Source organism: Theropithecus gelada, chromosome 4 (genome assembly GCF_003255815.1).
Source record: "Theropithecus gelada isolate Dixy chromosome 4, Tgel_1.0, whole genome shotgun sequence".
Lineage (NCBI taxonomy): Eukaryota > Metazoa > Chordata > Mammalia > Primates > Cercopithecidae > Theropithecus > Theropithecus gelada.
The window spans coordinates 119,804,532-119,817,413 of NC_037671.1; the positions used below are offsets into that span (position 1 = coordinate 119,804,532).

Here is a 12,882-nt window from a genome sequence, read left to right on the forward strand (position 1 = left end):
CCATTTTCTAACCTAGGTGATGGATACATAAGATATTTATTTTAACACTATTCTTTATACTGTTCAGATCCATATTATACATTATTTTGTATGTATACTATGTTTTCACAATATAAGGAAAAAGTCTTGTATCATTAAGAGTTGGGCCAATAGTAAGAGTAACATAGTTACCTGAGATGTAGCTTTTGCTATTTGACTCAAGTCCGTCTGGCTATGCATTGCAGTTTCATCAGTTTCACTGACAGACGATAAATCAGATCCTGGAGGTATTCCTTTCTTAATTAAGGAGCGCACATAATGCCTAAGAGAAAAACAAACCCCAAACTTCTATTGTTTTGATCTTCTGCTTATAGTTATTAATAAACAACTGCATTTTTGTCAACAATAGAAAGTTCTGATTGTGTTCTATTTGTCATTCTCATTCTTTTACTACCAGTAATGTTTTTTACCTCATGTTAAAACATTGAATATCTTTCTATGCTACTAAAAATATTGTATATTAGTCAACAAATTGACGTAAAAATTCTAGAACATTATTTGTTTTAAAGCTTTGGTGGTCAACTTTGGGTTTAATGATCGAAACAGAAATTTGATATATGGAATTGATTTAATTAAGTATCAGAGTGATGTATCAGTGAAACAGAATTAAGGGTCAGAAATTTAATTATGAGTCTTGAGCACTTAAGTTTATCACTGTGACATTCATACCAGCTACCCAAGCATAGTCTTTCCTTTCAAGTAATTGCTGGTATGACTCCAAATTGCCGTTGCTATTGCTAGAATTTTATAGGTACGTAAAGACATTTTTGTAGTATATGCATTTTTTAAGTAAGTGTGTTTCAAAGATAAAATTAAATTCCATGTATATAGACTTCATCAACTTGGATATTTTTTCCAGTTAGTGTTCTGTAAAAATTCACTTGTAACTAAACTTCTCTGATTTACACAAAACTGCCACTAGAGGGTAGCACAAACTTGGTTGTGAGTCTCCAATTCTACCAGACATGGCCAGGAGCCAAGAATGGGTAAGTCCCGGAGTGTTGCTACAAAGACAATGTTCCTAAGATAGAAAGCTGTGACAGCAGTCACCTTCAAAGGCTCATTAAAACACAGGCTTGCTCTTATGTTGACCTGCGACAGCAAAGCAGGACAAGGGGCATGTCTGCCACGCAGGATGAAATGCCATTCACATATCTCTGATTTGGCTCTGTCAGAAATGAATATGTAAATGAATTAATAACAGATTCAAGCAGTGAACAGATTAGTCGAATCCAATCAGGTGATGAAGCCACCTGTATCTGGGTATTAGAATTTCACTGACTTCAATCAAGTAATACAGCTGAAAGAAGACAAAAGGAAAACGTAAGTCACTCAGGGAATTTAGGTTATGAAACTAGCCCATTTGGGGTCCCTATTGGCGTAGAGATTCTAAAAGGCTGGCTATGACTATTCAAATTGTAAGAAAATTTGTCCTTGAGGTCTGCAGTTCTATTTCTTACAACCCACAAAATCTCTGATACGCAAACTCAACTACCTGAAGAGATAAACAAAAATTATTTTGAATAGCAAAATCATCATCTTAGTGAGTGTGGTGAATTTTAGGTGCCATCTTGACTGGCATGAGGGCTGCCAAGGTGACTAGTAAAACATTATTTCTGGGTGTGTCTGTGAGAGTGCTTCCAGAAATTGGCATATGAGTCGGTGGACTGAGAGAGGATCCACCCTCAATGTAGATGTGTGCCATCAAATTACCTGGAGGCCTGGGCAGAAGAAAATGGCAGAGGAAAGGTGAATTCACTTTCTCTTCTGGAGCTGGGATGCCCTTCTTCTGCCCTTAGACATCAAAAGCCCAGGGCTTCTGCCCTTTGGACTCTGGGACTTGTACTGACAACTCCCTGGGTTCTCGTACCTTTGTCTTCAGACTGAGAGTTACACCATAGCTTCCTGGGTTTTGAGGCCTCTAGATTTGGACTGAACCACGCGCTACTGACCTCCCTGGTTCTCCAGCTTGCAGACAACCTATCTTGAGTCTTCTCAGCTTCCATAACCAGTGAGCCAATTCCTCTAATGAACCTCCTGTCATATATTTATATTCATATCTTTATCTATATCTGTGTCGATGTCTATATTCCACATTCATTCAGTCTCTCTGGAGAACCCTGACTAAAACAGTGGGTAGCTTAAGCATAACATTAATCAGAAATCATGAAGCATTAACATTTTTATGTTAAGTTTAGAAAAATTCTGTGTGTGACTAAATGTTTGTGTTCCTCCAAAATTCAGATGTTGAAACCTAATCCCCAATGTGATGGTATTTGGAGGTGGAGCCTCTTATTAGGTCATGAGGGTAGAGCCCTCATGATTGGCATTAGAATCCTTACAAAACAGACCACAGAATAATTTTTTGCCCTTTCCACCCTGTGAGGCTATAGAGGAAAAGGAAGCCATCTATGAAAGTGAGCCCACACCAGACACCAAATCTGCCAGTGCCTTCATCTGGGACTTCCAGTCTTCAGAACTGTGAGAAATAAATTTCTGTTGTTTATAAGCCACCCAGTGTATGGCATTTTTGTTATAGCAGCCAGAACAGACTAAGAAACCATGTGTAAGTTTTTATAATACATGAAAGCATTTAGCATGTTATATAATCTAGAAATTAGGCCTTTAAATGTATAGCTTAATATTTAATTTTAGCTATATGCTTCAGTTAAAAGGTATAGGAAAATTTTGGTTTGTAAACACGAATAGTATGTATAGGAAAAATTAAATTTCTACAAATACGTGATTTTGATTATTTGACTTTGTAATGATTTAAATACTTGCGAAGACTTTTTTGCTTTCGTTTTTGGCTTTTAAAATGCTTGAAGAGAAAACAACCTAGTAAAGTTGCAAATGCAATGTAAAATATTTAAATAAATTTAACTAATTTATTTTAAGTGTTTATAGAGATTATTACATTGATTTCTTAGAAATTATAACACAAATTTTATGCTGGGCATGGTGGAACGTGCCTGTAGTCTCAACTATTTGGGAGACTGAGGCAAGAGGCACCACTTGAAATCAGAAATTTGAGACCAGCTGGGTAACAGAGCAAGACCCTATCTCAAAAAACAAAACAAAAACCCAAAAGTTTGAGAATAAAACTAGATTTATTAATTTGCAACAATAACAAAATTTTAAAACCAAAGTAGCAGGAAATGTTTTATTCTGGTTATAAAACTGTGCTGCATGGCTTGACATTGACAACTGCCAATATTTGTCTAGTAGTGCTGTGTAGTGCTCCCTCCCTACCCACTTTTCAATGTTCACTTGTCGATGCATAGAACTGACAAAGTCTTAAAGGTAAAATATTTGAAGACTATCCCTAGTATTATAAACTTAAATAGAATAAATAAAAGTATAAATTAACTGCCTGTGATATAAAGAGTATCTAAAAGTAGTAAAGCACAATGAACATGCTACAGATCTAAATTTTGACTGCTTTTCTCTTATCAGTTTATATTCCTATCACAGATTGTAGTCTATCCAAGAGAAGGCTAAAAACATATTTAATGGCCATTTTATGTGTGACTGATGGTACAGACCATTCAATAATTTTAATACAGTTTTATTGAAGCTTAAAATGCATGTTTAAATATTGTTAAACAATGAATATACACTTGCTGAAATATCACAAAGTAAACATCGTCATATCACCATTACTCAGATCAAGCGTTTTTCATATTACTAACAACCCACAAACCCTGCTAGAAGCATGTCCCCATCATGGCCAACTCTCCTCACCACAGACGACCACACTGGTTACTTCCAACACCATGTATTGCTTTTTAAAATTTTTCTTTTCTTACTGTATATTAATAAGATAACTGAAAACTAACCATGTACTTTGTGTACCACACTTATTTGGTCTAAATTTTGTGAGTGTATGTGAGATTCATCCATATTGCTTTGTATAGCAGTCTTTATTTCACTTTTATTGCTTTATATTACTGCATTATATTTGTCTTTGGTTTTACTATGATATGTTTAGCTGCAGTTTTCTTTGTATTTATATTACTTAGTCTTTCTAAGACTTCCTGAATCTTGACTTAAACTTTTCCCTTTAGGGATTCTTTTGGCCATTAAGATTTGATGATTTAATTATTTCCAAATCTCTTTATCTTCTACTTCTGAGAACCACTGGCAAGTACGCTGGTCATGTTCAACGTGTCTCATAGGTCTTAACTGTACTTTTTTCCCCATTTTTTTTTTTTTGTCTCCATGCTTTAGTCTAGATATTATCTTCTAATCTATTTTCAATTTTGCTTATTCTCCTTTAGTCTGTATCTAATGTGTTCTTAAGCACATCTATTGAGTTCTGGGTCCTAGTCATTATATTCCTTGCTTCTAGAATTTCTATTTTTTTTTTAAATCCCTTTACATACTTTCTTTTTTATATTTTTACCACTCGATTAAAGGATAATTGAAGTACAACTAATTGCCCACGTTCAAAGTGTAAATTTGCTAGTCTTTGATATATGTGTATAACCATGTATTAGCCACCTATTGCTGCATTAAAAATTACCACAATTTTAATGGCAACCATCATACCCTGCACTAATATCATCCAATACACCAGTTATTCCTATTTGTAAAGTTCTTCTGATTCAATAAAAACTTCAGATTCAACTTCACAGTCTTTCTTTCTATCCCTATGGTCATGTTCAAATATTAGTGAATTTGGGTTCCTCTTCCTCCTCCTTCCCCCTTTCTCTTCATTGTTCTTCATTGTCTTTGCTGTTGTATTTAGTTAGTCTTTTTTTTTTTTTTGGTCCCTAAGAGTGACACACCCGGTTTTCCACGTTTCTATGACAATCATTTAATCTTGTAATTTAATTAGCTGGTAATAACCGAAAATATTCATCAGTGCTAATGATTAAAGTAGATAAGATGCTTTTTTGTTGTTCTAAAACAGTAGCCAAATCTGTAAAGCCAGACAGATTTTTCCCAGCAGCATAATTACTTGAAACAAGAAAAAAAAAATTAGAGTACTTCTAAATATGAAATACTCCAAACCTCTCTGGCTCTCTTCTGCCTCCAGGCAATATCCCAACTTCTTATCACTGCCTTTCATCTTTCACCAGCTTATACTCTTATATTGTCTACTCCTTTTAGGAACATAATTTGAGCAGCTGTGTCATTTCACCAAAGCAGTAAAACAGACAATGTGAAAGAGAAAAGTGAGGTCATTTTTCAATAGTATCTTTGTTGTACATATAATATTTTCATATCACTTTATTTTTTCAGTCAGAGTTTTCATTGATTAATTAATAAATTTTTCCTCACGAAAACAGTGCCCTTGCTAGTTAATCCTCGTGTCCCCTCAATCCTCTATTTAAATATCCTTGGGATAAGGGGGATCTTTTAATTTATTTTTTTTTAATTTTATGATGCTAAAGAACATTTGAAGTAGGCCTTATTCCAACCAATTCAAAATTTATCTTAAAATAAGTATTTCTGGCTGGGCATGGTGGCTCATGCCTGTAATCCCTGCACTTTGGGAGGCCAAGGTGGGTGGATCACCTGAGGTCAGGAGATAGAGACCAGCCTGGCCAACATGGTGAAATTCCACCTCTACTAAAAGTACAAAAATTAGCCAGGTGTGGTGGCACACACCTGTAATCCCAGCTACTTGGGAGGCTGATGCAGGAGAATCGCTTGAACCCGGTAGGCAGAGGTTGCAGTGAGCCAAGATTTTGCCACTGCACTCTAGCCTGGGCAACAGAGCAGACTCCACCTCGGAAAAAAAAAAAAAAAGTATTTCTTACTATAAAAGGGAACTTAAGAAATATTGCTTTTGTATAATCACTGCAATGACACAAATTTTAGTATATTTGTCATCAAAGCATACATTTTTATTTATTAAATAAAACTGATTTAAAAGGTTGAAATGTTTTAACTATCGTATTAGGACAATTACATTCAATTGGTCTTCTTAACAGGGCAAAGAAAATGCCACTTAGTTATGTTGTATTATATAAATGGATGAGCTTTTCATTTTAATCTATGAATATAGGTTAAAATAAAAACTAAAAATGATATAATAATACTGTTATAGTAAAATGCTACAGTTATGGGCAGGTCACTTGTTCATTCCTTTTAATATTTAGAAGAAACTTATGCACTGATAAAAATGTTTACTTAGAACATTTGACCACTGAGAACTTAAAATGTGGCTAATGCAACTAAGGAAATTAATTTGTAATTTTATATAATGTTAATTAACTTAAAAAATTTATATAGCCACATGTGCCTAGTGCCTACCATAAAGGAAAGAACATAATTTAAAATACTGAATAACTTAGGTGCTTCAAAATATTTTCAATTCAATTAATATTTACTTAATACCTATGATTTCCAAGTTACTACGTTAAATATCCAATTATTACAATGTAGATACAAAGCCCATATGCTAACCCTATACAAGCCAACGTTAGTTAACTAATTCTAAAAATCTGGTGATGTTACTCATTACACCCAGAAAATTAGAGACAAATTTGGAGATGGGAAGGCTATTGGAAGCAGACAATATTAAGAACTGATAAAGACATCATTAGTTCTATGAAAGAAAAATTAAAACTGCAACTAAGCCAATCACTGAAACAAGCCCCAGAAAACCCAGTAGTCTCAGGTCATTGAATGTTAGGGTAATTGTTCCTCAAAGTCCTTGAGGTCCCTCTGTTAGAAGACAGTATAGTAATAATGCTAAGTATGATTCATCCAAGAAGCAAGGAAGCTCTACTTAAGAAGGAAAGACATTATTTAATATATTAATAATGTGTGTATTACAAGTGGTTAATATAGCCCAAATTTTGACTAAATTAATGATACTGTTGATAATATTGCATTGCATTTCTATTATATTGCAGTATCAGTTAGGACTGTTTGTGTCCAAGTGACAGAAGGCTAATTCATAGTAGTTTTAATAGGAATAGAAATTCCATTGGCTTTTGTAACTGAAATGTCCAGTGGGACTGGAAAACAACTTACACAGTGTTCTTTTACACATCTAGAAACCTAATAATAAGATAATGGAGTGGTGCATATATAAATGTTGTCAAATATTTGAAGATTTTTCATGTAGATAGGCAATAAAAAAAGCTGAAATGTATTATTTTAGGAACTTTAAATATTATTCCTTTTAGGGGAAGAACTGGATTAATTTACAAAACACATCGACAGAACACACTACTTACTAGATGAAGGGGAAGGCAGGTGCTGTGATCTCTAGGTGTGTGTACACTTCCCCCATCAAATTTGTAAGTTGAGATCCTAAACCCTGAAATAATGGTATTAAGAGGTGAGGCCTTTGGGTGATGACTCAAGCCTGCATGCAGGGCATTAGTGTCCTTGTAAAAGACCCCCAGAGAGCTCATTCACCCCTTCCATTATGTGAGTACACAGTGAGAAGATGCCATGCACAAGGAAGCAGATCCTTGCCAGAAATTGATTCTGCTGGCATGCAGTTCTTGGACTTTCCAGCCTCTAGAAATATGAGAGATAAATTTTTTTGTTGTTTACAAGCCACTAGTCTATGGCATTTTGTTATAGCAGCCCAAACAGGCTAAGACAGAAAATGGATGCTTCCAAGTGGCATTGCTGCTATAGTAACTACCTAAAAGTGTGGAAGCAGTTTTGGAACTGGGTAATAAAAGCTGGAAGAGTTTTGAGGTATGTGCTAAAGAAAGCCTACACTACCATAAATGGACCTTTAAAGACTATTCTGGAAAGGGCCCAAAAAGGAAAGAGGAGAGGTACAGAGAAAGCCTCAATCTTCTTAGAAAATACATAAGTGTCTGTGAATTGAATTCTGTTAGAAATATGGATAGTAAAGGCCATTTTGATGAGGTCTCCCATGGAAATGAGGAACATGTTACTGGGCCATGGAGGAAAAGCCACCCTTGTTAGGCAAAGACTTTAGCTGAATTTTCTGTGTTCCAGTGTTTTGTGGAAGGTAGAACTTGTGAGCGGTGAAATTGAATATTGGATTGAGGAAATCTCTAAGCAAAGTGTTGAAAGTGCGGCGTGCCTTCTCTTGACTCCTTATAGTAAAGTGCTAGAAAAGAGAAATAGATTTGGACAATTCTCAGCCTACCCATATAGGGAAAAGTGAGAAAGCCTATTTGAAAGAGAACAAGGAAAATGTGGAAGCCACTTCCACATTTTCAGATATTTGTTACAGCCGCACCCTACTTCTCCATACCAAAGTCTGTATTTGCTTGCTCGGGCTGCCATAACAAAATACCACAGGCTAGGTGGTTTCCATAGGAGAAATCTATTTTCTCACATTTCTGGAGACTGGAAGTCTGAGACTAGTCAGGATGGGTGCCAGCAGGGTTTGTTTCTTATGAAGGAGACTCTCCTTCCTGCCTGCCAACAGCTGCCTTCTCTGTGTGCTCACATAGCTTTTCCACTGTGTGTGTGCCTGGAGAGAGAGAAAGAGACAGAGAGAGAGAGAGAGAGAGACAGAGAGAGAGAGAGAGAGAGAACTCTCTGATGTCTCTCCTTACAAGTCACCAATCCTCTCAGATCTGTAACCCCCGCCTTATCACTCATTTCACCTTAATTGCCTTCTTAGAGGCCTTATCTCCAAATGCAGCCACACTGGAGCGTCAGAATTTTAACCTATGAATTTGGTGGGCATACAAACATTCAGCTCATAACACACACAAGAAATTAGCAAAAAGTATTTGTTAATTAAGTGGATTAATGTAACTACAAACTATAAAAGGTCAAGAAAATGTCCTTTTAAAGTTTTTACATCTATTTGGGCTTATTTTAAAATTACTGTTCTTCAAAATGCTCCCATTTGGTGTGATTTTTAACCAGACACATCACAAAATAACACACGACGCATTTGTGAGGAAAAATGTTATATACTTACGTTTCTGTTGGAATTGTAAACGGAGTCATTCTATAATTCAAAAATGGACTTGAAATCTCAAGGAATTGTTCAGGCTTCTTTACTATTAACTCTAAAAAGTAGTAGTTAGAAAGTATGATGTATATTTAAAAAAATCTTTCAAGATTGCATACAGAATTTAACATTTAATACAGTACTGGTTAGATTAACTATTTACTCAGCAAATTTCAACAGTGTGAAATAGGAATGTAAAACCATACATGAAGCTTTTATTGAAAGAGTTTATAGATCTTTTCAGTATTCAATTCCTTTTGTCTACTCTTCGATTTCTTTCCAGATTATGTGAAACAATTAAGTCTCAAGGGAGAAAGTTAGCAATGTCTTACAGAATTATTACTTGGCATTTGCTATTTCAAGTACAGGAATGAGTTTCTATAAAAGTATTTTGCTAAAAGAAGTGTTCCCTTAGTTAACCTCTGTAACACAATTGCTTAGGATATAAGAAGGAAATGTGAACTACCATATGAATATGGCAGTGGAAGAACAAAAACTGTAGCAAAGTAATGATCATGAGGTGAAAAGAAAGCAGCAGGTCAGGAGAGGATTTGTGGATATTCCTAAAGAGTCTGAGGCTGATCTAGAAGAAAGAAATTCTCAATGAGTAAAGGACACAGCACATGACTACCATGGTGAACAATGGAATTAAACATTAGGGGTGATTATTAGGGGGAAAAAAAGGGACAGGGACATGGAATACATAAATTTTGTTTGACTGTTCTATGCCATTTTCTGTTAATTTTCAATTTAGAAAGACAATTATGTGAAGAGCCTCTAGGTAGGATACTGACATTACAGCATCCTACCAATTGTTAGATTTGTAACCCCAGTTTATAAAAGAGTATTTGCTTACATAGAATTACACAGCAATCAGTAGCAAAATCAGAAGTTACCTACATGTCCACTATTATTCCTTTCATTCAACTATTCCTTGATGCCCTGAATAACTGTTTTAAGAAATTATGTGAATTTAACCCAAATATAACATTTTAAAATAAAGGATTTTGTTTTCCTTTCAAGTGTCAAATGGATGCTGGTCTTTGGTTCAAGAAACAATAAAGGAGAAGATGGAAGGAAGGGAGGGAAGGAGAGAAGGAAGGAAGGAGGGATGGAGAGAGGAAGGAGGAAGGAAGGAAGGAACGAAAAAAACAAACCAAAGATTGGGAAGTTTTTGCACTTTGCTACAACGATTTTTCTATCACACTAATAATAACAATGTCATCACTCAAAGAACGACCTTGATATATGTGGTCAAGTCAGACATTAACCAAACTTTTTAGCTTCTGAGATGTGAAGAGTTCATCCTTTAAAGACATAAAATTTGGGCATACAATTAAACATAGGCTTTAGATGAAATGTTGGGTGATTTTCCTTGACATACATCTTTCACCACAAATGAAACCGTTAGACTTTCATACATTAATTAGAAGGATTTGAAAATGATGTGATACATACCTTGAGCTTCATCTGTTATAACGGTTTCCTTTTTTTGACGAATGAGTTTCCAGGGAGGTACAGGAGGTGGTTTTGGTGGTGCTACCAGAGGACAAGACCTACTTCTGGTCACCAGCACAGGATGGCTACAGATGTGGGAAAGCCCATATTCTCTAAGTTTCTCAGCAGAATCTGCCTAAAAGATGGAAAGTAGATTGAAAAGCATTCTCCTCCATTTAAAGTAGTACTTTTTCCAATATGAAAGTACTATCACCAACAGAGCAATATGGTGGTAATAAGAAAAAAATCATCCAATATCTCTACCTCTCTTAATATAAGCATTATTATCATTTGTATTTCTTTCCATCTTTTAAAGTTTCTGGAGCCCTGCTTCTTTATTTACAAAATGAGAGACTGGAACTAGTTTACACTTTTCAGTTCTAAAAGCTTAAGATTGTGTGAGATTGCACAAAAAGCACATCAGTTAGTCCAAAATTAATCAGTCATTATTTTTACAGGCTAATGCTTTAACACTAGTGCTTAATATATATTTTTAAAAAACTAACCATTGCTACCTAATTTTTTTAAAGGCTCCTTTCTTGAATGTGTTCAGGTAAATAAAGTGGTAAGTGACTGTCTTGTCTACACTTTACCCTTCCTCCCCTAACAATGTGTTCCTCCACAGAAGATCCCCATGATTACACATGGCAGTGGAGGAATCCGGAGAAGTGCAGGGAGAAGAGGCTGTCCTTTGTCCTGCCAAATCAAGGAGCTGCCCAGATAGATACTTCTCATATTCTAATGTTAGACCTCCTGAAGCCAGTCTGCTTTAGAATAATTCAGAATAATACCTGAGTTCTACTTAGAACTTACGTTACTGATTTATGGCTGAACCATGCCAAAGGAAATAAAAAAGTATGTGAATGTTAAAGTGATATATACTATAGCCAAATTCTGACTTTCACAGCTTACTTTAACATTTAAAGTAAAATAAGATGAAATATTAACTACATTAAAGTCAATTTTGATCGATTTTGTCAATAACTATTTTTCTTCCTAGTTATGTTGTCTCAATGATTTCTATGCAATAGCCACAAACCAGATTGTAAATTTACAAAACAGACACTTAAATTAGAACCAGAAACCCACTTATCAGCCTATAGCAAATTATTACTTCAGCTGGAAACTGCCTTGCTCTCATGACTCTGCTGTAGAGCTCAATCTTCCCTGAGGTAGGAGACCCATGAGACAGGAGAGTCTTTGCAAGATCAGGATAATAATTTTAAGAAGGAGTTAATCAGTGCACTCGTATGTCCAGCAGAATGGTTTAAAGTATTGTAGACATTCAAAATACAGACAAAAGTGATGCAATAGTTTTTAAGTCACTGAAGTAGTGGAGAAAACTGTCATTTTCTTTTTATCCCTTTTGTATATTTTAGCAAGCTACTAAAAAATTTCAGAAAACTCTGGAATTATGTCTTAGAGTGCCTTAAAAAACTTTTACATAGATGTTCTTAAATATAAACCTTTTTCTATAACTTGAACCCTGTCAATTTTTAAGTTTTCATGAGTCAAGCCAATACCTGAAACTAATTCTTTCAATGGAAAGAAAATGCCTTGACATAGTAGTTATAAAAGGTAAATTACTGCAAAAGTTACATTTGAATAATATCCAAAATAGAAGTCAAATTCAAAGTAGTATTTAAAAGTTGAATAAGTTCCAGATATTTTGCTAGTCATAATTTTTGGTCTACATGTGTTAATTTCTTCCTGCCATTGCAACAAATTTTAGTGTAACTCCCCGCCGCCTTTCTTTAAACTGTAGAGCATTAGAAAATAAAATGATTTAAAGTATTTGGAAATATAAAGAACTGGTCCAAATAACAAATTCCAGTATTAGCACCTATTTATAATTTGAATAATCTGCCAAAGTACTAACATTATTTTGGCACAAGGAATTTAAATGCAACAATTCTACATACTTCATTTTATTTTTAGTGTACTACACAATACTTCTGATTCATGTAAAGTAATGCTATTAATAAGAGTTATAGTTTCATGCTGAGAAAGTTTGTTCAAGGATTTCAAAGTTCCTTAGGTTACAATTAGGGAAAGACAGAGATTTACAATAGTGCCTGAAACACTGAGTTTTTCATAGGCACTCAATATACATATGCTGCACAATTCATGCGTAAGACTTAAATTAGAAGTTTCGTTTCCTAAGACCCTTTCACTCTTTTTATTTCAGCTCATTTCAAACATTCTAAAAGATGCAAGAGTTGGATTTGGACAGGTGAAGGAGGCTTTAGTAAAACTCCCAGATCTACATAAAACTAAAACCATTAGAATACCCAAGAGGAGAAAGAAGTTGGATAATGTAATTTATAACATCTTGCTCCTTCCTCAATTTTGTTCTTGATTTTCTTGTATTTTTTTTTTACCACTTCTTTAAATAAATGTAAGTTCTTGACTTTATTTTACCTGCTGAT

General features: G+C 34.8%; 1 protein-coding gene across 1 annotated transcript in view; it reads right to left on the reverse strand.

The window, feature by feature from the left end:
* ADGB (androglobin) overlaps positions 1-12,882 on the reverse strand; it is a 234,675-nt gene that overhangs the window by 120,149 nt on the left and 101,644 nt on the right. Inside the window, exons 11-13 of the mRNA XM_025383011.1 lie at positions 10,415-10,589; positions 8,924-9,014; positions 172-301 (exon numbers count right to left, since the gene is read on the reverse strand). Of these exons, the coding sequence (XP_025238796.1) occupies positions 172-301; positions 8,924-9,014; positions 10,415-10,589 (396 nt within the window). The remainder of the gene's footprint in view (positions 1-171; positions 302-8,923; positions 9,015-10,414; positions 10,590-12,882) is intronic.